Source organism: Protopterus annectens, chromosome 13.part0 (assembly GCF_019279795.1).
Source record: "Protopterus annectens isolate FY-2018-M chromosome 13.part0, PAN1.0, whole genome shotgun sequence".
In the NCBI taxonomy this organism is placed as follows: domain Eukaryota; kingdom Metazoa; phylum Chordata; order Ceratodontiformes; family Protopteridae; genus Protopterus; species Protopterus annectens.
In genome coordinates, this window is record NC_056747.1 from 606,404,226 (window position 1) to 606,428,803 (window position 24,578).

General features: G+C 44.1%; 1 protein-coding gene across 1 annotated transcript in view; it reads right to left on the reverse strand.

Moving 5' to 3' along the window:
* Positions 1–24,578, reverse strand: part of GDPD1 (glycerophosphodiester phosphodiesterase domain containing 1) — a 1,104,740-nt gene that overhangs the window by 694,082 nt on the left and 386,080 nt on the right. The window contains exon 3 of the mRNA XM_044054272.1: positions 822–957. Coding sequence (XP_043910207.1) covers positions 822–957 — 136 coding nt within the window. The remainder of the gene's footprint in view (positions 1–821; positions 958–24,578) is intronic.

Below are 24,578 nucleotides of genomic sequence, written 5' to 3' on the forward strand. Positions count from 1 at the left end.
AAGAATGGAAGTCCTTATGAGGTATTTGCTTCCCACAAGAAATACAATTATTAACTTTTTCTGACATCGGTCTGGAGCAAGAAAAACGTTTCCCCAACGGGGTACTTAGCTTTTAATGAAGACTTCGGATCTGAAACTCGAACACGAAAATCTCAGGAGTCAGCCGACCAGCACTTGTGAACTGTTTCTGCTTTGGGCACCGCGCGGCTAGAAAGACTGAAGAAAATGGCATCGGCTGCATCTTTTATACCCCTGACGGCCTGACTTCAGGGAAGGGGCGACAGCAACCGACGCAGGATCCAAGACTTTGGAATTCAGGCCGACTGAGGGCAACCTGCCAGCAGGATTACCCAAATGTAATGACTGCAACAGTGAAACACGAAGAACATCATGTACTGTCAAACTCGAACACAACATGCAGTGGACATACACTAACGTGTACAGTAACAGTAGTAAGATGAAGGCTTACTAATGTGAACAGTAACAGTATTAAAAAAAGGCTTGCAGAGACCTCTTGAAGCAGTATTATCTTCCTTGAATTATCTACAATGACTGCAGTGTTGTTATGCTTTCTGATGGTCAAATACAGTGTTCAATAGTTCAGACTCAGAAGAAGTGATAAAAGTGTTTCGGCAAACATCTCATCCCAGCAATACCAACAATTATCAGTTTGACTGAATTACAGGTCACTCAGAGTACTTTTTTACTTTACATTTTTACTTATTCTACAATTTATAAGATATCAATCTCTTACTTAATTTAAACGTTTCACTGCCAGTAACACAAGAATTCTACTTTTGTCCAAGATCTGTTGCACTTACAGAGTACTTAACATCAGAGATGTTGATGTTGACCCCTGTTGCTCTATGTAGGTTCTCATCATGAGATACGACCACTTGCTCATCCTTTGTCAGGTGACAGTCCAATTCCAACATATCTGTCCCAAGGTTGACTGCACTGCAACACAACACAACAGAAGGTGTGAACTATTAAGACACAACAACAAAAACATTCATTCAAACATCTTGAACTTGCCCAGACCAAAAAAAAAAAAAATGGTTCATTAATAACAGGACATTCTTTCTGAAACTTTTCTAACTGCTGCAAGGGGATAGCTCGGAATCATTCCCCTCAACCACCACACTCAACCAAAAAAAAAAAAGCTTTTTTTCCCTAAGTGATTTCTTTCGCTATTTGCCTGATCACTATTAGCAACCGTCCAGTGAGCAATGAATACATTTCTTTCCCCATGAAACTGGCTTCCTACAGACTGCTAGTAATATGGGAAAGGATCACAAAGAAATGTCTTCCAGTGAGCCACAGAGTCCCCATCCCCACCAGCACTATTTCTTCCCTTTAGTTCTGACCAGTTCACAGAGAAGTTTACATTCCAGCATCCTGTGAATCTGGCTTCATCCCATCCCACCTCCAAACCAGGTCTATTGATAGACCCTAATGTCCCCGAGATGGAGAAAGTACAGTTTTGTACCTACCATAAATGTAGATGTCCGATAGATATGCAACTGCAGTCATAACATATGGGTTGTCCTGCCTCAGGCAGCCCTCGGTCAGCCGGATTCCAAAGCCTGGGTCCGACGTCGGCTGATGTCGCATTTCTCTCCGACGTCAGAGCGGCTGGAGTATATAAGCATCAGCCGACGCCATCTTCTTCAGTGTTTCTTGCCCCAGATGCCAGGTGCCCGCCAAGGAATGCTGAAATCAAATTTGTATAACAAAAACAGGTTTCCAGACAAATAAGTAAGCAATAAACAGATACACCATAACAGGTATCCCCAGCTAAGAATAACAGGGAGAGGAGTGGACCCAAGGCATAGAGGGGAAGGAGGGAGGGAAAACCCGACTGCAGTTGCATATCTATCGGACATCTACATTTATGGTAGGTACAAAACTGTACTATGTCCTTCAAGAATGCAACTGCAGTCATAACATATGGGTTGAATACCATAGCTTAGCTGGGGGAGGTGGTATGCTCTAGGAAAAGGATGGTGTAGCTAGCAATCCCTGCAGGACTGCCGAAGCAAAGCCTGCTCTAGATCTGGAAAATAAAGGGAGGCTGTAGTGTTTGGAAAATGTATGCACGGAGCTCCATGTAGCAGCTTCTAGAATATCCTTTGTAGGCACCCCTCTTAAGAAGGCTGTGGAGGTGGCTGTAGCCCTGGTAGACTGTGGTCTGATATTGGCTGGCACACTCTTTCCATGGAAGGAATAACAATATCTGATGCAATGTCCAATCCATTTTGAAATTGTCTGTTTGGAAATTGCTTTTCCCTGTACTCCAGGAGCGTAAGCTACAAATAGCTGATCGGACTTCCTACTGATCTTGGTTCTGTCTAGATAGTAGTGAAGTTGTCTATGTATGTCCAAAGTATGCAACAGTCTTTCCCCTTTGTTTTCAGGATTGGGGAAGAAAGTAGGCAGGTGAATTGCCTGATTTAGAGAGACCCTAGATACCACTTTTGGCAGAAAGGAAGGATTGGTTCGTAAGGAGACCCTGTCTCGGTGGAAGATTATGAAGGGTGGTATTGCCATTAGTGCCTGTAATTCTGAAACCCTTCTAGCAGAGGTAATGGCCAGCAGGAAAGCTGTCTTCCAGGACAGAAATTGTAAATCTGCTGAAGCTGCTGGCTCGAAGGGAGGTAAAGTCAATTTTTCTAACACAAAATTGAGATCCCAAGCTGGTACTGGTGCCTTTCGTGGAGGTTTTATATTCTTGATCCCTCTAAGAAATTGCCTTAGCAAAGAATGTGAGAACACAGGTGGGTCAGTGTTGTATCTAGCTGAGATAGCTGAAGCATGTATTTTTATGGAAGAGTATGAAAGTCCCTTATTTAGCAATTCTGCCAAGTACTCCAGAATTAGTGGAATGCTCAGTACTGATGCATCTTGACCCTTGTTGGTATTCCAAATGCTGAAACGCTTCCATTTGGCTGAGTAAGCCCTTCTGGTGGATGGTCTGCGGGCTTCTGTGAGTATCCGCTGAACTTCCTTGGAGAAAGATAAATTGAGGTTATTTATGTGATCTTCCAAGCTGTTAGCTGTAGAGTCTGGAGGTTGGGATGAGCTGTCCTGAAGTTGTGTTGAGTCAACAGTTGAGGCCATTTGGGAAGGGCCCACGGTTTGTTGTGACATATGCTCCGTAGTAGTGGGTACCAGTGTTGTCTCGGCCAGTTCGGAGCTATTAAGATTCCCTTTGGCTGCTCTGCTTTGATCTTTAGCAACACTGTGGTCATCAGTGGCAGAGGTGGAAATGCATAGATGACTAGGGAGCTCCAGTTGAATGAGAGAGCATCTATCTTCCATGCTTGTGGATGATTTGTCCTTGAGCAGAACTTTTGTAGCTGATGATTGAGTTGGGAGGCAAATAGGTCTACGTCTGGCCTGCCCCATGCCGAGGTTAGTTGTGCAAAGATGTCTGGATGTAACCTACATTCGTGTGGGTCTAGAAGTTCCTGCTTAGACTGTCCGCCAGAACATTGTCTCTGCCTGGAACAAATTGGGACTGTAGCTGTATGTTAAGACTCAGTGATTTTTCCCAAAGATTCATTGTTAGCCTGCAAAGGGGGTAAGAGTGAGTACCTCCCTGCTTGTTTATGTATCACATCACAGTGGTGTTGTCTGTCCTTATTAGAAGGTGGCCTTGATGAAGTTGATGTCCAAAGGCCTCGATGGCATGCATTACTGCCAGCATTTCTTTTTGGTTGATATGCAGATGTTCTTCCTTTGGATTCCATTGTCCTTGAATGCATCTGCCCTCCATGTGCGCCCCCCATCCATGGTCTGAGGCATCTGTGGTAATGGTCTGTGTTGTCTGAGGTTTTTTGAACGGCATGCCTGTGTTTGAATGACTTGCTGAGGCCCACCATAGAAATTCCTTTTGAAGACATGGAATGAGTGGGATAATTGCTTCTAGGTTGTTGTTGTGCTGAGACCATAAGCTCTTTAGATACCATTGAAGTTTTCTCATGTGTAGTCTTGCTAGTGGGACCAGGAGAATGCAAGATGCCATAAACCCCAGGGCCTGTAGGAATCTCCTTGCAGTCATCTGGGAGAGTTTTGCTAAACTTTTGAAGTAATGAGTTAACTGCTCTTGCTTGTCTTCTGTCAAGTAGGCCATTTGAGAGGCTGTGTCTAGTTTGGCTCCTAAGAAAGTTATTTGCTGGGATGGTAGAAGTCTTGACTTTTGAAAGTTGACTGTGTATCCCAAAGCCTGTAACAAGTGTATGACATAATTCAAGTTTTTTGTCAAGGTTAGTTCGTTGTCCGCTTGTATGAGGCAATCGTCCAGGTAGGGGTAGATTTGTATCCCTGAGTCTGCAATGAGCAATTACTGATGCCAGGCATTTCGTGAATACTCTGGGCAGTAGATAAGCCAAAAGGCAATGCTGAGAATTGATAATGCTCTGGCCCTGCAAGAAATCTGAGGTATCTTCTGCAGCTGTGTCTGATAGGGACATGCAGGTATGCCTCCTTGAGGTCCAGAGTAATCAGCCAAGACCCCTTGCCCAGCATGGGAAGGAGTTGCTGTAAGGTCAGCATTTTGAACTTTGGTACTATGAGAAAAGTGTTTAAAGCGGACAAGTCCAGTATCGGTCTCCATTGATTTTCTTTTCTTGGAACAAGGAACAGTCTTGAGTAAACCCCTGACCTTGTTCTTGTTGAGGCACTTTTTCTATTGCTTTGATCTGAGTCAGCAGAGAAATTTGCTTGATAGCCTCTGCCTTTTGATTTTGTGGAAGATTTGGCATGCCTTGTTTTCTTGGTAAGGTATGAAAATAGAACCTGTAACCATGATCTATAATGTCCAATATCCATTTGTCTGTCAGTTTGTGCCAATTTTCTGAGAAGAGAGATAACTTTCCTCTCAAAGGAGCTTGTTTTTGCTCCTTGGTCGGAGAAGTTAGAGCCAAGTCATTGAGATTGTCCCTGAGTGACAGGGGAAACCCCTGTGTCACCTCTTTGGTTTGTTGGTTGCCATTGGCGACCCCTGTAGGATCCTCTATATTGCCCTCTGCCACGGGCACGCCTGTTCTTGCCCTTTGAAATTTTTCCGGATTTGGGAAGGACCAGTTTTTAGAAGGCCAGTTCCTGCTGAACCTGGGGGGCTGAACCTGGAGAAAATCTTTAACTGTCTGAACTGACTTGGCTTTTTCTTCAGTGGTCTTTAACACATCTTTAGCATTATCACCAAAAAGTTTGTTCTTTTCCAAGGGAGCATCCAGTAGCTTTGCCTTAACATGATCCGGTAAGGGTTGTTCTCTTAACCATGCATGTCTACGAATGACCGCTCCTGTCATAGCTGCCCTACATGAAGCTTCCAATGCATCATATCCACACTGCAGAAAATGATTACTAACCTGCTGAGAGTTATGGACAGCCTCCTGCAAAGACTTCCTATCTAAAGGGTCAGGAGAGGCTAATTTTTTCTGTAAATCATCCAACAGGGAATCCTGATATTGAAACATATGAATCAGACAATTGAGAGCTCTCATAGTTAAGGTAGTAGAGGTGTAAACCTTCTTCCCCCATCTCTCTAAGGACCTTGCCTCTCTGTTGGAAGGCAAAGGATTTTTGGAAGAGGTAGCAGAAACCCCCTTAGGCCCCTAGGAAATAGTTTCTAAGTCTACAGCATGGGCCCTAAAGAAATGAGAATGGGTTTCAGGGACCCTATAGTATCTGTCAGGCTTGACAGGAGCCGGAGGCAGAGAATCAGGGGTAGCACTGGAGTCAGAGTAAAGGTCATCCAACACAAAGCACAGGAGGAATAGCTAAGGGTCTGTGTTGTGGCTTTTTAAGGAAAGTTCAAAGGCGCTTCCTGGAATCAGAAAATTCCTGACCTTGCCACTGGAAATGCTCCCTCATGGAATGCAGAACTTCCCCAAAAGAAATATCCTCAGGAGGAGAGGCCGAAGGAATGGAGTCCTCTGCATCCGAATCCTCGAAAATCTGAAAAGGGGGTTCCTGGGATTCGGAAAGCACAGAGTCCCCAGAATCTTCATCTGAAGAAAGAGGGTCAGGTGGTTCAACCCTGGGCCTCTTATCAGGAGGAGGCTGGGATCCTCTCTCAGGATGGGCCTGGGAGCCTCTGATCAGAGAAATTAGATCTGTGGCCAAGGACATAATTTGAGCTTCAGGGTTAGGCTGAGGCAAGGTTTTAGCAGAGTGATGCTTGGCCTGGCTTGCAGGCTTGGCCTGGCTCGCTGCCTTTGCACGTGTGTAGGCCTTGATAGACATAGACATGGGAGGCCTGGCAGCCCCACGTGCAGGGGTAACCTTATCCACAGCAATGGTCTCGGGCATTTCCTCGGTTACAGCATCCGGAGGAAAATCAATAATTGGCGTTGGTGTGGCCTTCGGTGTCGGAGGTATCGGTAATGCAGTATCTTCGGTTCCAAGCGGTGGAATAACCGCCTCAGAGGGAACCGGGGCACTCGCGGTAAGTTTTGGCGTGGAGTCGGAAGAAGTCGCGGGCCGAGGAGGTCGGTCCCGGTCTTTCCGTTTTTTAGAAATATGTGTAGTCGGTTGTTCCGACGACATAATGTAAGCAAACTTTTTGCCAAAAAAGTCTTCAGCGAACTCCGCCCGGCGCCTGAGTGTGCGCTTATTGAAGCGAGTACAGGCGGCACAGGCCGAGATGTCGTGGTCTGGGCCAAGGCAAGGGAGGCAGTAAGAATGGAAATCCTTATGAGGTATTTGTTTACCACAAGACAATTATTTACTTTTTCAGTTAATTCTGACATCGGCTGAGGCAAGAAAAGGTCCCCAACGGGGTACTTAGCTTTTTTGATGTCTTCAGTATCGAAGAATACAGGAGCTGACCGACCGGCACCTGCGAACTGCTTCTGCTTCAGGCACCGCTCGGCAAGAAAGACTGAAGAAGATGGCGTCGGCTGATGCTTATATACTCCAGCCGCTCTGACGTCGGAGAGAAATGCGACATCAGCCGACGTCGGACCCAGGCTTTGGAATCCGGGCGACCGAGGGCTGCCTGAGGCAGGACAACCCATATGTTATGACTGCAGTTGCATTCTTGAAGGACATCTATATGGAGTGTTCTTCCTCTCTGGTCACATCACCTGTGGTATAGTGTATTAGAGATTTTTTTTATTAATCCCTAACCTCTTCCCTATAGCTGCTTGATGTCGACAATACCACTCGAATAGTTTCTGCATACTTCCACATATTGTGCTATCACACAGTTTAAGTGGGTGCAGACTTCTTGGCCCTTCTTATAGCGTCCTTGAAAACCTCTACTAGATGCCAGCTATGTAGGTGAATGTGCTGCCCTCCCTCCTCCCAGAAAGGGCAAGCTGGTGTCAGCTACTCATTCCTACCGTCTGCAGCTGGCATCTTCAGTGCCTGGGCCACTGTGTAATCCAAAGTAGAAAAGGTCATAATCAGGGCTTTATCCTTCTAAATCCTGTGACGCAGTGCAAAAAAAACAATTTCTGGATCAATTTCAGAAATAAAGTCACTTGGTTTCCTATAAACTGCATTCTCCATCAAGAGATCTATGATGCTAAAATCAACACCACTTTGCATAAACATTCAGTCTGCCCTTTCAACTGCCACATGGTCAAAGAACAGGTCACTCTGTATGCTAGGCAAATACATGGGATTATCCTTCACCTTGATACATGACACAAAATCAGACTAGAGAATTCCAGATACTTGTGTCCTGCATATGTTCTTTCATGCAAACAGTTAAATCTAGTCTCTCTGTTACTTCAGCAGTTTGCAAATGTTTCACACAGATAATAAGGTCGCTGCTATATTTTACTACACTAATATTCATGACAAGAACATGGGTGTAAGCAGGGATGTACCCATTTTTCCCATGAGTGAAAACAGACCATAAAAAACACCAAGAGTGGGGAGAGTCCTGCATCAACAAACAGTCTGGTGGTGATTGTAATTATACAATAGACTTACTTCAGAATGGTTTTACTTGTCTTACCATTATTTACTTGGTTCTTTTTTTGGATCTTGTTTTCTTCTAAATTGTCCAGCCATTTCAATTAGTGAAGATATGCTATAGATTTGCTGGACATGTGCACATTTTTAGACATGCATTCACACACTAAGCACATTATACAGTTTGTGTCACTGACAGAATGACACTTAAATGCTTTAAAATACTGTTCTTTGAAACCTTTACTTCTTTAATCTAGTCAAAGAACACAAGTGTTAAAAGTCTTTTGTGAGTGTATTGTGATATCTTATTACTGCTACAGTTTTACTGCCTTGCTAGTGCTGTGGAACATTCAAAGACAAGTCTGGGTTTTACCTGGATGTAAAATTAATGAAGATAAAAAAGAAGTTTACCATAACGTTGCTTCTCTGTTGTCGATCTTCATCTATCCTTGATCCTTGGGTACTTGGTTCCAAATCCCTGGAACCGGTTCGGCTGTTATACAGCTCGCGCCAGCCAAAAATTTCTTGAGCTAAGACTCTACCCACAATACCCCTCTCTACCCACAACACCCCTCTCTATATTACCTCAGATCGAGTTTGCAGCCTCACAGAAAGACAGAAAGATTCACAACCAAACATGAAGAAACCATGTCCAAGGTGCAACATAACAAGGTAACCAGGACAAACATCCAATCCTCCATGAAGTCATAGGAGGGGGAAGGAAGGGTGGGGTGTTAAGGACAGATGAAGACTGACAACACAGATGGAACGTTATAGTATGTACATAACTTATTTTTCTGATATTGTCAATCTTCATCTATTCTTGACCCTTGGGACACAGTCCCCAGCTAATTTAGGCTCTGGGTGGCCTTATGGAAGGATACTCCAGAGAACCATAGAACCAAGGGAAGCTATTCCCCTGGAGACCAGATCCAATTTGTAATTAGTGATAAAGGTATGTGGATTAGCCCATGTTGCTGCTGCGCATATCTCATTCATGGAAGCCTTGGAATGGAAAACAGCTGAAATGGCCATTACTCTTGTGGAATGCGCTCTCACAGACATAGGTAACTTGAGATTATTTTTATTATATATGTAAGTAATACAGTCTCTTAGCCATTTTGACAAGGTAACTTTGGAAACAAATTTACCTCAAGTTGGGCCAGAAAAGGATGCAAACAATTGGTATGATTTTCTAGACTCTTTAGTTCTGCTGAGATAGAAACATAATTGTCTGTGAACATCCGACAAATGTAGGCAATATTCACCTTTGTTGGAAAAATTTGGAAAGAAAACAGGCAAGTCGATGGTTTGATTAATGATGGATTCTGAGACCACCTTTGGAAGAAAAGAAGGGTTGGTTCTGAGCGAAACTCTATCCTTATGGAAAACTAAGTAAGGGGGTTTCAAGCATAAAGCTTGAATCTCAGAAATTCATCTTGCGGAGGTTACAGCTAAGAGAAAAAGTGTTTTCCATGAAAGAAACTTTAAATGGCATGTTGCTGCTGGTTCAAAGGGAAGAAGGATTAGGGACTGAAGAATGATGGTCAGATCTCAGGAGGCTAGAGGGTCTTTAAATGGAGGCTTTAATCACAGAGCTCCTTTGAGGAACACTTTACATAATCAATGTGAAATTAGAGGAAGGTCCTCAAAACCACTATGGAAATTAGAGATGGCAGCTAACTGGACCTTAATCATGGAGGTGGAAGCTCCTTGATCAAAAAGAATGGCTAGAAATTCTAAAAAAAATTTCCACCAATGTGGAGAAGGGGTTGAGATTATTACTGTATGCCCAAGTCAAAAATGTCTTCTGCTTGCTAAGGTATAGTTTCCTGGTGGATGGTCTATGGGAAGCCAGTAGAATTTTTCGCATTGGGGAAGATAAATCATTATATGCCTGACAACTAGCAGAACTGGATGAACCAAACCATCAGCTTGAGGTTTTGAAGGGTGGGATGCACCAGTCTCTGAGGGTGAGACAGCAGGTCTGGAACCGGGTTCAGAATTTATGGACGGTGAATTAGATGAGGCCACAGAAAGGGAAACCAAATTTGTTGAGGCCAATAGGGTGCAACGAGGATAACTTTGCTTCTCAACCTGTTTGCTTTCTTGAGAAAGACTGGAATGAGTGGGAAGGGGGAAAATGTATAAAGTAGACCCAGAGGGCCAATCGAGGAGAACAGCGTCTCTCTGGGACTCCCCCTGAGGTGGGATTAGGGCAAAGTAACTGCTGCACTTCTTGTTCAGGGGTGATGCAAATAGGTCGCAGCAAGGCCGGCTCCAGCGACGGAAAATCTCCTTCACTATTCTAGGATTGAGAGACCACTCGTGATGCAGTAGGATACATCTGCTCAGTTTGTCCGCTATCATGTTTGAGCTCCCTGGGATGTGCATAGCTATCAGAAAGTGGCTGAAGGAAATCGCCCATTGCCACACTCTGAGAGCTTCTCGACACAGGGGGTATAATTTGGTTTAATCCTGTTTGTTGATGTACCAGACCACAGACATGTTGTCTGAATGAACTGCAATGGTTCCTAGAGGGAGGACAGAGTGAACGGCTTGCAACACTAAGAGCACTGTCCTCAACTCCAGAATACTTGCAGGTTGGCCTCCATCAGGGACCAAGTGTCTTGGACTGTTCTTTCCAAATAATGACCCCCACCCCCGCCCCATCTAAGAGGTATCCATAGTCACTATGGCCTTGGGTTGAGCAAGGACAAAGGGATGGCCTAAAAGAATTTCCTCGGATTCCATCCACCAGAACAGGTCCTTTTTGCAGTGACTGGTGATAAGAATGGGGTAGGTCATTAGGTGGGTTAGAAAGGACCATTGTGATGCCAGAAGCCATTGTAATAAGTCACATATGGAATCTCGCTAGAGGAAGGTTGTCGCCATGGAACCTAATGCTTGAAGGACTAGCATTGCTGGAACTTTGTTTCTGCAGAGAATAGCTTGTACTTGGGTTTTTATCTTCTGCAGTCTGTGTACAGGAAGGGAAGCTACACAAGAGATTGTGTTCAAACGAGCTCCTATGAATTCTAGATCTTGAGCAGGGCTTAACTGAGATTTTGATTGATTCACTGTGATGCCCGGGTGCACAAACAAGTGCAGAATGAATTATTTTACTTGAAGCAGTAGATAACTGGTGGGAGCAGTGATGAGCTAGTTATCTAGATAAGGAAACACCTGGAATAACACTTGGTGAACACCCTGGGGGCTGTGGTGAGACCAAACGGCTGCACTCTGAACTGAAAGTGACTGGATCCAAGCCGAAAGCGGAGAAACATTCTGAACTGTTTGTCCATTCTTATGTGGTAATACACGTCTTGAAGGTCTATACAGCACACTGAATCCTTTTCCTCTACAAAGAGAAGTATAGGCTGAACCGTGACCATCCAGAATTATGATTGCTGAACAAACTTGTTCAGAAGGCTGAGATGCAAAATTGGTGTCAAATCCCCCGTCTTTTTTGGCACTAAAGAGAATCTTGAGTAAAATCCGGATCCTAACTGGTCTGGGAGGACATACTGGATGACTCTTTTCTCTAGCAGCTTTTGGATTTCTAAGGCTGCTTGGTCCATCTGGTAATAATTTTCATCCCCCAAGCATCTGAGGTTATTTGTCACCAGGCTCTTGAATGCAGATAAAATCTTCCCCTGGCCACTTCCAGAGGTAAGCAACTGGGCCCCCTTTAAGGAGTGCCAGTAGGGTTGGCCAGAGAAATAATCTCTGGAACCCTGATTCTGTGGGTCACCTATGCCTGGGGGTCAGCGTCTTCCATTAGAGCTCCCCCCTGCCCCAAGGGGGCCCTCCACCATGTGTGTCCTGGAAAGGCCCTTGTGAATTTTTGAACCACATCTTTCCATTCTTCTATTTCCTAGAATAGGATCGTTGAGAAGGAGAAAAACGTATGCCCACTGCAGACAGGGTCTTCTCATCCTTCTCACACCTGGCTAATCTCTTTCACTTTAGGGCCAAACAAAGAAAATCCGTCAAAAGGAGTATTGATGAAGGAAGACTTGAATGGGTCCACAAACTCACACAGGCGTAGCCAGGCTTGTTGTCTAATAGCAACGCCTGAACCGGTTGACCTTGTCATCCCTTTGGCTGCTGTGCAATGACCCTCATGGATGAGTTAGAAATAGGCTCCGGGGTGGCTAACTGGGAGGCCACTTTGTCCTGGACCTCAGAGACAGCTCCTGCTAGGATGCCCGACAGCTCCTTGATCAGATCCCTCTGAAGCGTAGTGAAATGTGCCATAAAATTCAAAGACCTTAAGATGGTCGATGATGCATAAATCTGCTTTCCAAATCTGTCCATCACCCTAGACTCTCAGTTAGGAGGGATGAACAGAGGAACTTTGCTCAGCTAGTTCCTTTTTGGTGGCTACCGCCACCACCATGGCATCTATTGCCAGCCCTTTTGCCCAGTGTTGGAGGACATCAGGAGCAGACAGTATCATGTCCGGTCTCCTGGGAATCGGTTCTATGGGGTTGGGAGCCTTCCAAGCCCGCTGTGCGATCAACTTAATGAGATTATCAGCGGGAGGGGTCACCCAAGAAGTAGATGGTCGAGTAGCAAAGGCTTGCAAGTACACTGACTCTTCGTAAGTAGGGTCTTTGGGCTTCTAGTTGCCCCATCTGTTTTAGAATTTCCAGGATGTCTCCGAATGAGATCTCTTCCAGGGGTGACCAGGGGGATCCCTCCCCTTCATCGAAGTCTGTGTTTCCTGTGACGGATTTCTCAGGGGGAATCCAAGTGTTTCCTCTTACACTTTTTCTTCTGAGTAGGCTCTTCAGTGGGTATCTCTAAAGAAAACTCAAGAAGAAGGGGCATCCTTTGCAGGGAGATCTTGCAGCCTCAGTGCTCATTGTCCGGACATGGAGGTTGGTGGAAGCTCTGGGTAAGAAGGAGTCAGGGAATGAAACTCTGACCCAGAAGGGGCCACTTGAAAGGTTGCAGAGGCCAAATCCCTCTCCACAGCCTGAGTCGAGGAGGGATGGGAGCCTGGAACCAAGAGAGACAAACTCGGAACTGAGGGTAAACCCCTCCCCGAGAAGCCCACCTCCGATGCAGGAGCAAAGGAAGGGCCCCCAATCACCAAAGTTCCAAGAGGTAAGGGCGACTTCAAATAAAAAATAGGAGCCGACTCCAAACATCGGTCCCGACAAAGGAGCTTCAACCTTAGGAATCCAGTGGTTCCAAAGGAAATTAAGGTGTCAGAATTGACCCTGGAAGTGAAGATGGAAGGGCTGTCAGCGCCGGAGCAACTAGAACCTGAGATATTGAAGTAGGGAGCTCTAAGGCCTCCAAGGAGGTTAGAGGAGGAGGAATGGATGGAGTCCTGAAAGAGTACATCCCAACTCCAGCTAGGAGCGGGGTCTGGGAGGGGGCAGAAAGACCCTTAGCCGCTAGGAGCTGGTCCGCCAGCCTCACTATGTTTATTTTAGACAAACTTCTGGAGGAATGGACAGACATCCCGGGGGGGGGGCTTCTGGCCTTTCCAGGAATGGACTGAGAAGCTGACCAAAGAAAGGGTCAATGGATAGGGAGTATCTTGTGCGACAGAAGGAAAGTACAGTTGTGTACCTACCAAAAATGTAGATGTTTGAGTGTATTCACTGTTGCAGTCATTACTCTTGGTTTATCCTGCTGGCAGGCGACCCGCGGTCGGCCAGAATTCCAAAGTCTAGGTCCGGCGTCGGTTGCTGTCACCTCTTCCCTGACATCAGTGCGCCAGGGGTATAAAAGATGCAGCCGGCACCATTTTCGTCTGTTTTTCTTGCCCCAGATGTCAGGTGTCCCCAAAATAGGCTAAAAATATTATGCCAATAATTATGCATGCAGTAAAATAAACATTTCCTTCATCTACAAGCAAATACACCACATAGGTTGTATAAGACAGAGAAGTATAGGTAAGTCCCAGCAAAGAAAAGGGGGATGGAGGGTAGGTAACCTGGACTGCAACAGTGAATACACTCGGACATCTACATTTATGGTAGGTACACAACTGTACTATGTTCACCGTGTTTCCCTGTTGCAGTCATTACTCTTGGGTTGAATCTCAAAGCTAAGGCTGGGTGGTTGGGCCTAAAGAGGATTAGGAGAGGTTAAAAGGCCTTGCAAAACTGCAGTGGCGAAGCCAGCTCTGGATTTAGAGTAGAGAGGTAAATGGTAGTGCTTTGTAAAAGTGTGCACTGAACTCCAAGTTGCAGCCTCTAAAAGGTCTTTGGTTGGTACTCCTCTGAGAAAGGCTGCTGAAGTGGCTGCTTCCCTGGTAGAATGAGGCCTAATGGCCTTGGGCACTGATTTGCCATGTTGTGAGTAGCAGAAACGAATGCAGTAGCCTATCCATTTTGAAATAGTCTGTTTTGAGATAGGCTTTCCTTGAGATCCTGCAGCATATGCCACTAAAAGTTGCTCAGTTTTTCTGAAAGCTTTAGTTCTGTCCAAGTAGAAGCGGAGTTGTCTGTTTTTGTCCAAGGAATGCAGAAGTCTCTCACCCTTATTCTGTGGGTTAGGATAAAAGGTAGGCAGATGAATAGTTTGGTTGAGGGCCACACTGGACACTACCTTAGGCATAAATGTTGGGTTCGTTCTTAGAGAAACCCTGTCCGGGTGGAAAATGATGAAAGGTTCCACAGCCATGAGTGCCTGTAACTCTGAAACTCATCTTGCAGATGTTATTGCTAGGAGCAGAGCTGTTTTCCATGATAAAAACTTTATATCAGCTGTATTGGCTGGCTCAAAAGGCAGCAGTGTGAGTTTTTCCAAGACATAATTGAGGTCTCATGCAGGTATTGGGGCTCTCCTTGGAGGTCTTATGCTTTTGGCCCCTCTGAGGTACTGTCTTATCAAAGAATGGGAAAAAATAGGAGGTTCCGTATTGTAATGAGCTGAAATGGCTGAGGCATGAATTTTAATTGATGAAAAGGATAAGCCTTTGTCCAGCATCTCAGTTAGGTATTGTAAAATCTGAGGAATATTTGGCACAGATGTGTCAAGTCCTTGTGCCTGGTTCCAAGCACAGAATATTTTCCGTTTGTCTGCATAAGATTTTCTGGTAGTGGGCCTCCTGGCATCCAAAATAACATCCATCACTGCTTTAGAGAGAGATGTGTTTTGAATGGTTACATTATCCACCATGCTGCCAGATTTAGGGTCCTGAGTTGGCTGTGCAGAATCTGATTGTTTCGCTGTGTCAGTAAGTGAGGAATAAGAAGCAGTGTCCAGGCTGGGCCTTCAGACAAGTGTTTTAGGATTGGGAACCAGTGCTGCCGTGGCCAGTCTGGGGCAATCAGGATCATTCTTGGCTTGTCTTGTCTGACCTTTAGGAGTACCTTGGGAAGGAGAGGCAGAGGAGGAAAGGCATATACTGTTAGACTTTTCCAGCTGAATGAGAGCATCCACTTTCCATGCTTGCTTGTGATAAGTCCTTGTGCAGAATTTCTGTAGTTGGCAGTTGTGAGGGGAGGCAAATAGATCTATGTCTGGGCATCCCCATTCCTTTGTTATCATGCTGAAGACTAGTGGATCCAGTTTCAATTCGTGGGGATCCGTAAGGTTTCTGCTTAGTTCGTCTGCCAGTGTGTTGTTCTTTCCTGGCACAAATTGTGCTTGCAGGTGTACTTGATAAGTCAATGCTGTGTTCTACAAAGTCATGGCTTGTCTGCAGAGGGGGTAGGAATGTGTGCCTCCCTGCTTGTTTATGTACCACATGACTGTAGTACTGTCCGTCCTTATCAGTAGTTGTCCTGGATGGAGTAAATCCTTGAAAGCTGTCAGGGCATTCTGAACAGCTAGCATCTCTTTTTGATTGATATGTAGATGCATTTGGCTTGTGGGCCATGTGCCCTGAATACATTTTCCTGCCATGTGTGCTCCCCAGACATAGTCTGATGCATCTGTTGTTACTGACTGCCTGGCTGTGGGTAGAGTAAAAGGCTGTCCCTTGTTGAGCTGACAGGCATGAGCCCACCATCGAAACTCCTGTTGCAGGCAAGGAATGAGGGTAATTAATGGTTCCAGGCTTTGACAATGTAGAGTCCAGACACTTTTTAGGTACCATTGAAGTTTCCTCATATGCAGTCTGGCATATGGAATTAGCAGTATGCAGGATGCCATGAAGCCCAAAGCCTGCAGAATTTTTCTTGCAGATAACTGGGTCTTTGTTGCCAACATTTTGAAGTAAGAAGTTAGTTGTCTTTGTTTGTCTGGCGTGACATAAGCCATCTGGGCAGTTGTATTTAAGCTTGCACCCAGGAATATTATCTCTTGAGAGGGCACTAGTTTTGATTTATTTTCATTTACTGTGTACCCTAGGCAAATTAATAATCTTTTTACGAACGCCAGATGCTTTAGTAGAGTGTCCTTGTTCTCTGCTTGTATAAGGCAGTCATCCAAGTAGGGATAAATCTGAATTCCTCTTTGTCTGCAAAATGCAATTACTGGTGCCAGGCATTTTGTGAAGACCCTGTGTGCAGTAGATAAGCCAAAGGGCCGTGCAGAGAACTGGTAGTGCATTGAGCCAGCTATGAATCTGAGGTATCTTCTGCAAGATTGTCCAATTGGTATATGCAGGTATGCCTCTTTTAAGTCCAACATTACAAGCCAAGCCTTCTTGCCCAGCATGGGCAGAAGCTGCTGCAGAGTTAACATTTTGAATTTTGGAACGTCCAGAAACGTGTTTAGAACAGACAGGTCCAGTATTGGTCTCCAGGTTTTGTCCTTTCTGGGGACTAAGAAAAGTCGTGAGTAAAATCCTTGTCCCTGCTCTTGCTGTGGTACTTGCTGAATGGCCCTCATTTGCATAAGGCTCGAAACTTGTTTTTGTGCCTCTGCCCATTGATTGTGTGGCAGGTTTGGCATACCTTTTGCCTTTGGCAGGGTGTGAAAGTGGAACCTGTAGCCCTGGGACACTATATTCAATACCCATTTGTCCTGGGTGATCATGTGCCAATTTTGAGAGAAAAGTGCTAGTTTTCCCCCTAAGGGGGCTGCAAGAAGATAAGAGCTTGGTGCTGGCAGAGGCAAGTCATTGGGACTGTTTCCTGTATGGCTGTGCTTTGTCTTCTCCAGTTTTGGAGGTAGAAGCACCCCACTGTTTAGGCCTGTATGAGCCCTGGGGCTGGGATCTGCCTCTGGGACGTCTGTATCTGCCTCTTTGTGGCCTGTCCGACACTGGAAAGGACCAATTCTTTGTAGGCCAGTTCCTGCTAAATTTTGGTGGCTGCACCTGTAAGAAATCCTTTACTGTTTGCATAGATTTCGCTTTGTCCTCCATTTTCTTCAAAACCTCCTCTGCTTTAACACCAAATAAAGTATCATGCTGTAATGGAGCATCTAATAATTTTGCTTTAACATGATCAGGCAGATTTTGTTCCTTTAACCAAGCGTGCCTCCTAATGACAGAACCCATAACTGCGGCCCTGCAGGAGGCCTCCAGAGAGTCAAAACCACATTGCAATGTATGCTTTCCCACTTGTTCAGTTGCATGCAATAAATCCTGTATTTCCTTATTTTCTGTACAATCAGAATTAGTCAACATTTTCTGTTTTAACAGTGACACTAAGTATTGCTGATATTTAATCATATGAAATTGACAATTTAAAGCCCTCACAGCCAAAGTAGCAGAAGTGTAAACTTTTTTCCCCCATCTGTCTAGTGCCCTTGAGTCCCTGTCAGAAGGGACAAGGTTTTTAGCAGTAGCGGCCTTAACCCCCTTGGGACCCTGAGAAATAGTTTCTGGGTCAGCAGTAGAGATTTTATAAAGACATTTATGAGAATCAGGAACCCTGTAATATCTGTCTGGTTTAACAGGAGCTGGAGGTAAGGAATCTGGAGAAAGGCCGGACTCTGTAAATACATCATCTACAATGCCTAGCACAGGGGGAATAGCAAGAGGCCTGTGTTGAGGAAGTAAAAGAAAATCTCTGAGCCTTTTCTTTGATTCTGAGTAATCTTGGCTCTCCCAGTGGAAGTGTTCCCTCATGGTATGCAGGGTTTCCCCAAAAGAAAAATCCTCAGGAGGATAGGCTGAAGGAATGGATTCTTCAGCATCAGAATCCTCATAGGGATGAAGAAAGTATTCCTGTACAGAAGAGGAGTCAGAGGAAACGGAAACCTGATCTGAAGAGTCACAGTCTGTCTCTTGCCTAGGCCTTTTGTCAGGAGAGGGATGGGAACCCCTGATCAAGGTAATAAGGTCTTCGGCCATTTTGAGCATCTGTTTTTTAGGCATGGAAGTCTGTTCTGAAGAATGCTGTACTTGTTTCTTTGTCTTTAAAGCTGCTGTAGTCTTTGCTTTTGAAGCTGAAGTAGGCTTTACATATAACTGTGTAGGTCTGAAAACACCCTCAAAGGCCGATGCCTGCTCAGTGGCTCCGGACCCATCTGAGGGAAAGATTTCCGAGTGTCCAATACCTTGAGTATCCAGAGGCCTAGCTAGCTCCAGGTGGGAGTCATCAGTGGCCTGTGGCTCTGAGGTAGAGGGTGTCAGGGGCTGCGAAAGCGCCTCACTGAGAACCGGCGACTGGCTTAGCGGAAGCCTCGTCGTCGGTTTTGGATCTCGGATGCCTGTCCTTCTCTTTTTCCTTGCGTTTTTTAGAAACTCCGGTCGTCGGTTGTTCCGACGGCATTATGTAATTGTAATGATAAGCAAAATCAAACCGATGCTTAATAGTGCGTTTGTTGAATCTAGCACAAAACCAACAACTAGCAACGTTATGATCAGGGCCTAGGCAAGGAATACAGTAATCCTTATGAGGTATTTGCTTCCCACAAGAAATACAATTGTTAACTTTTTCTGACATCGGTCTGGAGCAAGAAAAAAGTTTCCCCAACAGGGTACTTAGCTTTAATGAAGACTTCGGATCTGAAATTCGTCTGTGAAAATCTCAGAAGTCGGCCGACCGGCACTTGCGAACATCTTTTGCTTCGGGCACTGTGCAGCAAGAAAGACTGAAGAAAATGCCATTGGCTGCATCTTTTATACCCCTGGCGCACTGACATCAGGGAAGAGGCGACAGCAACCGACGCCGGACCTAGACTTTGGAATTCTGGCCAACCGCGGGTCGCCTGCCAGCAAGATAACCCAAGAGTAATGACTGCAACAGTGAAACACGATGAACATCAGCTGACATATGTCTTGCTACAAGAGCAACAAATGAGAACTGAGGTACTAAAGAGAGGGGTATTGTGGGTAAAGTCTTAGCTCGAGAGATTTTTGGCTGGTGTGAGTCGTATAATGGCCGAAACAGTTCCGAGGGTCAAGAACAGATGAAGATTGACAACAACCAAGGTTTTAGTTGTAAACTATCAACTCACAAATGAATTGGTTCAGCAATATCCATACTTATGGGGACATGATGAAGTGAAGTACTTATTAGTATGGGCTAAAAACAATTCTGTTATGGCAGCTAGGGATATGTGGGAAAAGACTAAACAAAAGATAACAGAAAAACTGAAAAACTGGAAGCTCTTGCCTATGGATATGGATAGGAAGATACAAGGAAAATGTTTTTAGTCACTTTAATTTTATATAGAAGTCAGGAATATTTTTACCAGCCATAGGAGAAGCTGTATATTCTGAAGAAGTCCTAAAAGGGCTTGCCAAGCAACGGGAAGTGTTCAAGATTAAAACTGACAAATAATGATGTCAAAAGTAATTAGAGAAAATGGGTGACAGTAACATAAAAACAACAACTTGGGAAGACATAAGGAAATAAGGAATCCAAGATGGAGCCAAGAAGCAGTCATGGAGTTAGAAATAAAACTTCATACACTGGGTATGGTGTAGCATAAAATAATGAAAATGCAAAGCATTTAATTAATCTTGCAGGCTGTATAAAGGTAAGAACTATTTTGCGAAAGTAAGAAAGAAGTGAACTTTTTCTACCAGATCTGCATGTTATTGAGTCTAAAGATAAAATAAAATTTAAAAGTCTGTAGATGCACTAGAACTGTACAAACAGGGTCTAGGATTCAGAAAGGCTCGGCATGATGGGGAACACTTGGCTTGGACATTTTTTCCATCACACCAAACCTTTCTGATTAATAGACATCTCTTCTGTTGCAGTTTTCCCCTCACAGGGACAAAGCCTGAAAGGCAGTCTAGTGGTCAGAGCTGTATTTTAATGAAGCAGTCCAGTGTGCACGCGTGCATATGAGTATTTATGTACAAGCATGTCAGTAACAGTATGAATGAAGCTGCATGAATGTGTGTATGTGTGCCTGCCTCCATGGTCTCACTGGGAGTTAGGTAGTGAATCGAGAGTCTGCATGCATGTGAGAGTATTGCAGAATGCATCTGGCTGAATGGGCGAATGTTTCCATGAGTGTGATCAAATGTGGAGGGCTTCTTTGTTGATGAGTGGATGTGGGTGGCAGTGATGAAATGTGTGTGTGTGTGTGTGTGTGTGTGTGTGTGTGTGTGTGTGTGTGTGTGTGTGTGTGTGAGTGTTTGTACTAATGTGCTATACCTCTCAACATCTTAACACAAGAAATATGGACACAGCTAAAATTAATGGAAGGACAAAAGCCCAAAACTAGGGACAGATTTTAAGTATTGTTCTTATAAATGTAGAAAATTGCTAGAATAAAAAGTTTTGTGTTGGTATGAATTTTCTGATGGCTATGAAATCTGAAACTCAAATGTTTGTCATTATTCAGTGACTTCAGTTTTCAATGATTTGCCCAAAACCCGCAAACTTTTTACAACTGAACAGACCAAATATATGAGGCAAAATCTGGGGAGTTGAGAGGTATGGTGTGTGTGCATGCTGAATGTGTGTGTGTGTGTGTGTGTGTGTGTGTGTGTGTGTGTGTGTGTGTGTGTGTGTGTGCGCGCACGCATGCTTAATATGTTTGTGTGTGCATGCTGATAATATGCTTGTGTGCATACGTGCATGTGTGTAAGTACTTTGCTAATGTGATGCATAGGCTGCTATGAAGAACACTAGCATGGTCAGGTCTGACATAGCTTGTGTGTGATTCAGTAGACATACTAATCAGATGATAATGAGGCCTTTCTCCTTGCAGTTATACTCTGACTCATACTAAGTCTCTAATTCACATTTTCTCACCACTGCACTAACTGACTGATTTGTACCTGGCAAATAGCCTGACTGATGAATAACATTTTTGAACCTTAAGGAGGGTATAGCAGATGCTATTCAGAGCACTAAAAATGTCTGTTAATCAGAACAGCTTACAAATTAAAGCAAAAGCATTACTTTTAAGCTACATAATTTATTGGAATCTATGTTTAAAGCACCAAGGTTGTCAAACACTGTGTGTAAATCTGCATACACTCTGCTAACACATTCTTAGCATAAAATGAATCCTGTAGCTCTTACTTTGCTTACTTGTGAGTAGGAAACAGGAAATATAAAATGATATTGCACGTTGCATCTGTGGAAAATACAATAGATCAGCAAAACAAACCAGGATGCCCAGACTGCAAGAGCTTGACAAGGTGAAGATAATTTTCAGTATACAGGTGCATAATAATACATACATTTGTACTGCTGCCAACATGAATAACAATATAAATGTCAACTTCAATGTTGCTCTTAGGCTGTTCTTGAAAGTTTCACCTATTAGCAGCAGAAATGCAACTGTCAGAACATCACTGAGAGTTAGACAAGCAATGAACAAGGAAGCATTTTACACAGGAAGATGTAGATTCTAATGATCTTTTGTAGAAATAACATTTTTTGCAGTGTTAGGCTGTTTACTAGGAGAATAATGTAGGTTCATAGGTAAACACTAGGCTGACCACCAGGATCTTTATACATCTAGATGTGCAATCCAACCTAAGTGTCCCTACGTATCATAAGCGTTTATGGGTATGTTAGTTAGGAAGTTTTTAGAGGTTATAGGGGTGGGTGGTATGCTAGTTTGGGCATTACTGTCTGCTCTAACAATTTTCCTTCCATTGGTCAAGGTTACACTTAAATAAGGCTAGGGGTGGACTCTGCTTCACATGGATGGGAAGCCTGTTACAAAGCACGGGGATCCTCTGAGACACATCTGTCTCGCCAACATGTCTTATTTATGTCACAAGCAAAATTTAAATCCTTGGATTTAGTGATTCTGATGCTGTTCATTTTGCAGATGTGCAAAAGGTCCATCAGAGCTAGAGCTGGATCTGAAGATGCCTTGTATGCCAGGAACAGATCACTTTGCAGTAATCTGTAGGAGACAGAGTACAGAGATACGGTTTTAAGGTGAACCATACAGAACAATGTGCTTATACCCTGGATTCTCCTGGTAAGGAATCTTTGTGGACATTCCAACTCTTGATATGTCTGGTCAGGTACATGCCAAAGGGGGCATTGTACTCAATAATGGGTTTGATAAGGGTTGAATAAAGTGAACCTATAACTTCCATGGACCTGGATGCCATACCTTTACTTATAAGTTGGGCGACACAGAATGCTTTTCTTAGTACCTTGATTACATTTTGGTCAAATTTCAGATTACTGTCTACATATATTCCCAGATCCCTGACTACCAGGTCAGCTCTAAGGAATGTCTTATCAAAAAAGTAATTAGCCTAGGTGGCAGTATTCCCAAAAGGCACTACAATGCATTTCTTCGCATTGAGTTTTAATTAGGGACTATGGCACTAGTCATTTGTCTGTGCTAGACCCTCTTTTAAGATGTATGTATCATGGGGGAATCTATGATAGCTCCTAGTTTGCAATCATCTGCAAACTCCATCAGCCAATGTCCCTTGAAATTAGCCTTCAGCTTCAAGAAGTAGATGCCAAACAGAAGCAAACCCAGCACAAAGCCCTGAGGTACCCTGTTGGTGACCGGTCTCTTGGTGCAGGTGGTCTCACCAATCCTGACTTCCTGGATCCTGTCTGTGAACCAGCTGGTAATCTGGTGAGTTATGTGGGGGTTTATGCCCAGTTCTGTGAATATGACAACTACACCAGAGCAGGGTATTGTATCGAATGCCTTAACCAGGTCCAGGTAAAGGTATGCACCATTTTCCCCTCATCCATTGCCTTGGTGACCTTCTCAAAGTCGTCCACCAAGTTTAGTAGGTGTGACCTTCTACTAACAAAGCCAAAGTGGATTGGGTCCAGTGTTTGAAGGATGCCTATGTCTTTGCTGACCATTTCCATGATAATTAGTTCCATGGCTTTGCATATTAAACTAGTCAGACTAACAGACCTGTATGTTCCACGGTCGTGTGATGGTCCCCCTTGTGAAGTGGGATAACCATTGCAGTCCTCCACTTTCATGGTACAAAGCCTGTTTTGAGGCTACAGTTGAAAAGTGATTCAAGTGGTCCTGACAGGTCATGTTTCAAACTACTCAGGAGTCATCCTGGAAAATTGCCATGGCCCATTGAGGCTGTGTTTTTGGCCTTAGCGAGTGGCACCAGGACCTTCTCCCTGTTAATAGTTGAGGGGGGGTTATGCTTGTAGGCATTTCATGAGGAGAGGTGGGGGGAGTGCGGGGTTTGAGCTGAATTTGTCAGCCAACAAACTCGCTATCTCACTCTGCAAAGTGAAAGTGACACCACTCAACACCAATTCGGCACACTGATGTGTGCTGCCTTTGAAATTTTGTAGAAGGCCTTGTGGTTGTCTTCAGCCTTGAGGTTATATTGGTCTTGTTGGACTTAAATAGTCTGCTTAGTTTTCCCTGTTTAGTTTAATTCGAGATCTCATCTCATTATGGGAGTTGCTCTAACTTTGGCCATGATTTTTTTTCTTTTTGTTACATACCCTATTAAGGTTAGGATCCCACCAGAGTGGTTTGTTTTGGGCCTTCTTCTGCCAAGTACAGAAGCCTCTATGCAGCCATTTACATGGTTGTACAAGGTTTCTTTTCGGCAATTTTGCATAGTGAACTCGAGGTGGGAGGGGCACTGAATTTTGACAAACCATTACTTAGTAGGATGTAGTTTGCTTTGGAGTATGTAAGAAAATGTTTCTAATAGCAGTGCCAAAAATTTGTGTGTGAAGAAAAGTACATGAAGATCTTAAAAGAAACACAGCAAGCACTGAATAAAATGGAAAGTCTTGGTGCAACTATTAAACAAGATAGTCTGACTGAATGGGTTAATGGAAGTAGTCATAATTATCAAGGGTAAGCTTGTTAAGCATACCATTCTGTCGAACCCGACTGCGGTTTCAAAAGGGCTGAAATAATGGAGGATGTTAAATAAGGTAAAGGACCAACCTTTACATGGCAGGGTGGGCTCAACAGACAGCACTCCCACAAAACCTTAGAGAAATGTTGTTTTATGGATGGAACACAGAAAACTGGTATTTCAACAATTTTGTTCTCAACAACTTGTCTAACAGCTGTTAATATCAGTGACTAGTACCCTTAAGAAATGCTTTAGAAAGTCTATGTGACATGATGGGAGTCTCTTGATCACCAATATGAAAATTAGATATTGCTGCCAATTGAACTCTCAGGGTTGCTGCAGCCGCTCCTTCATGAAACAGTTTAGTCGGAAACTCTAGAATGGAAGAAATCAAAGCCATATATGGATCAACATTATTATTTGACGCCCATACGGAAAATCTTTTACACTTGCTACGGTATAGGTTCCTAGTAGAAGATTTATGAGGCAAAATTAAAATGTCCTGTGCTGCAGGTGATAAATTGTGAAACCT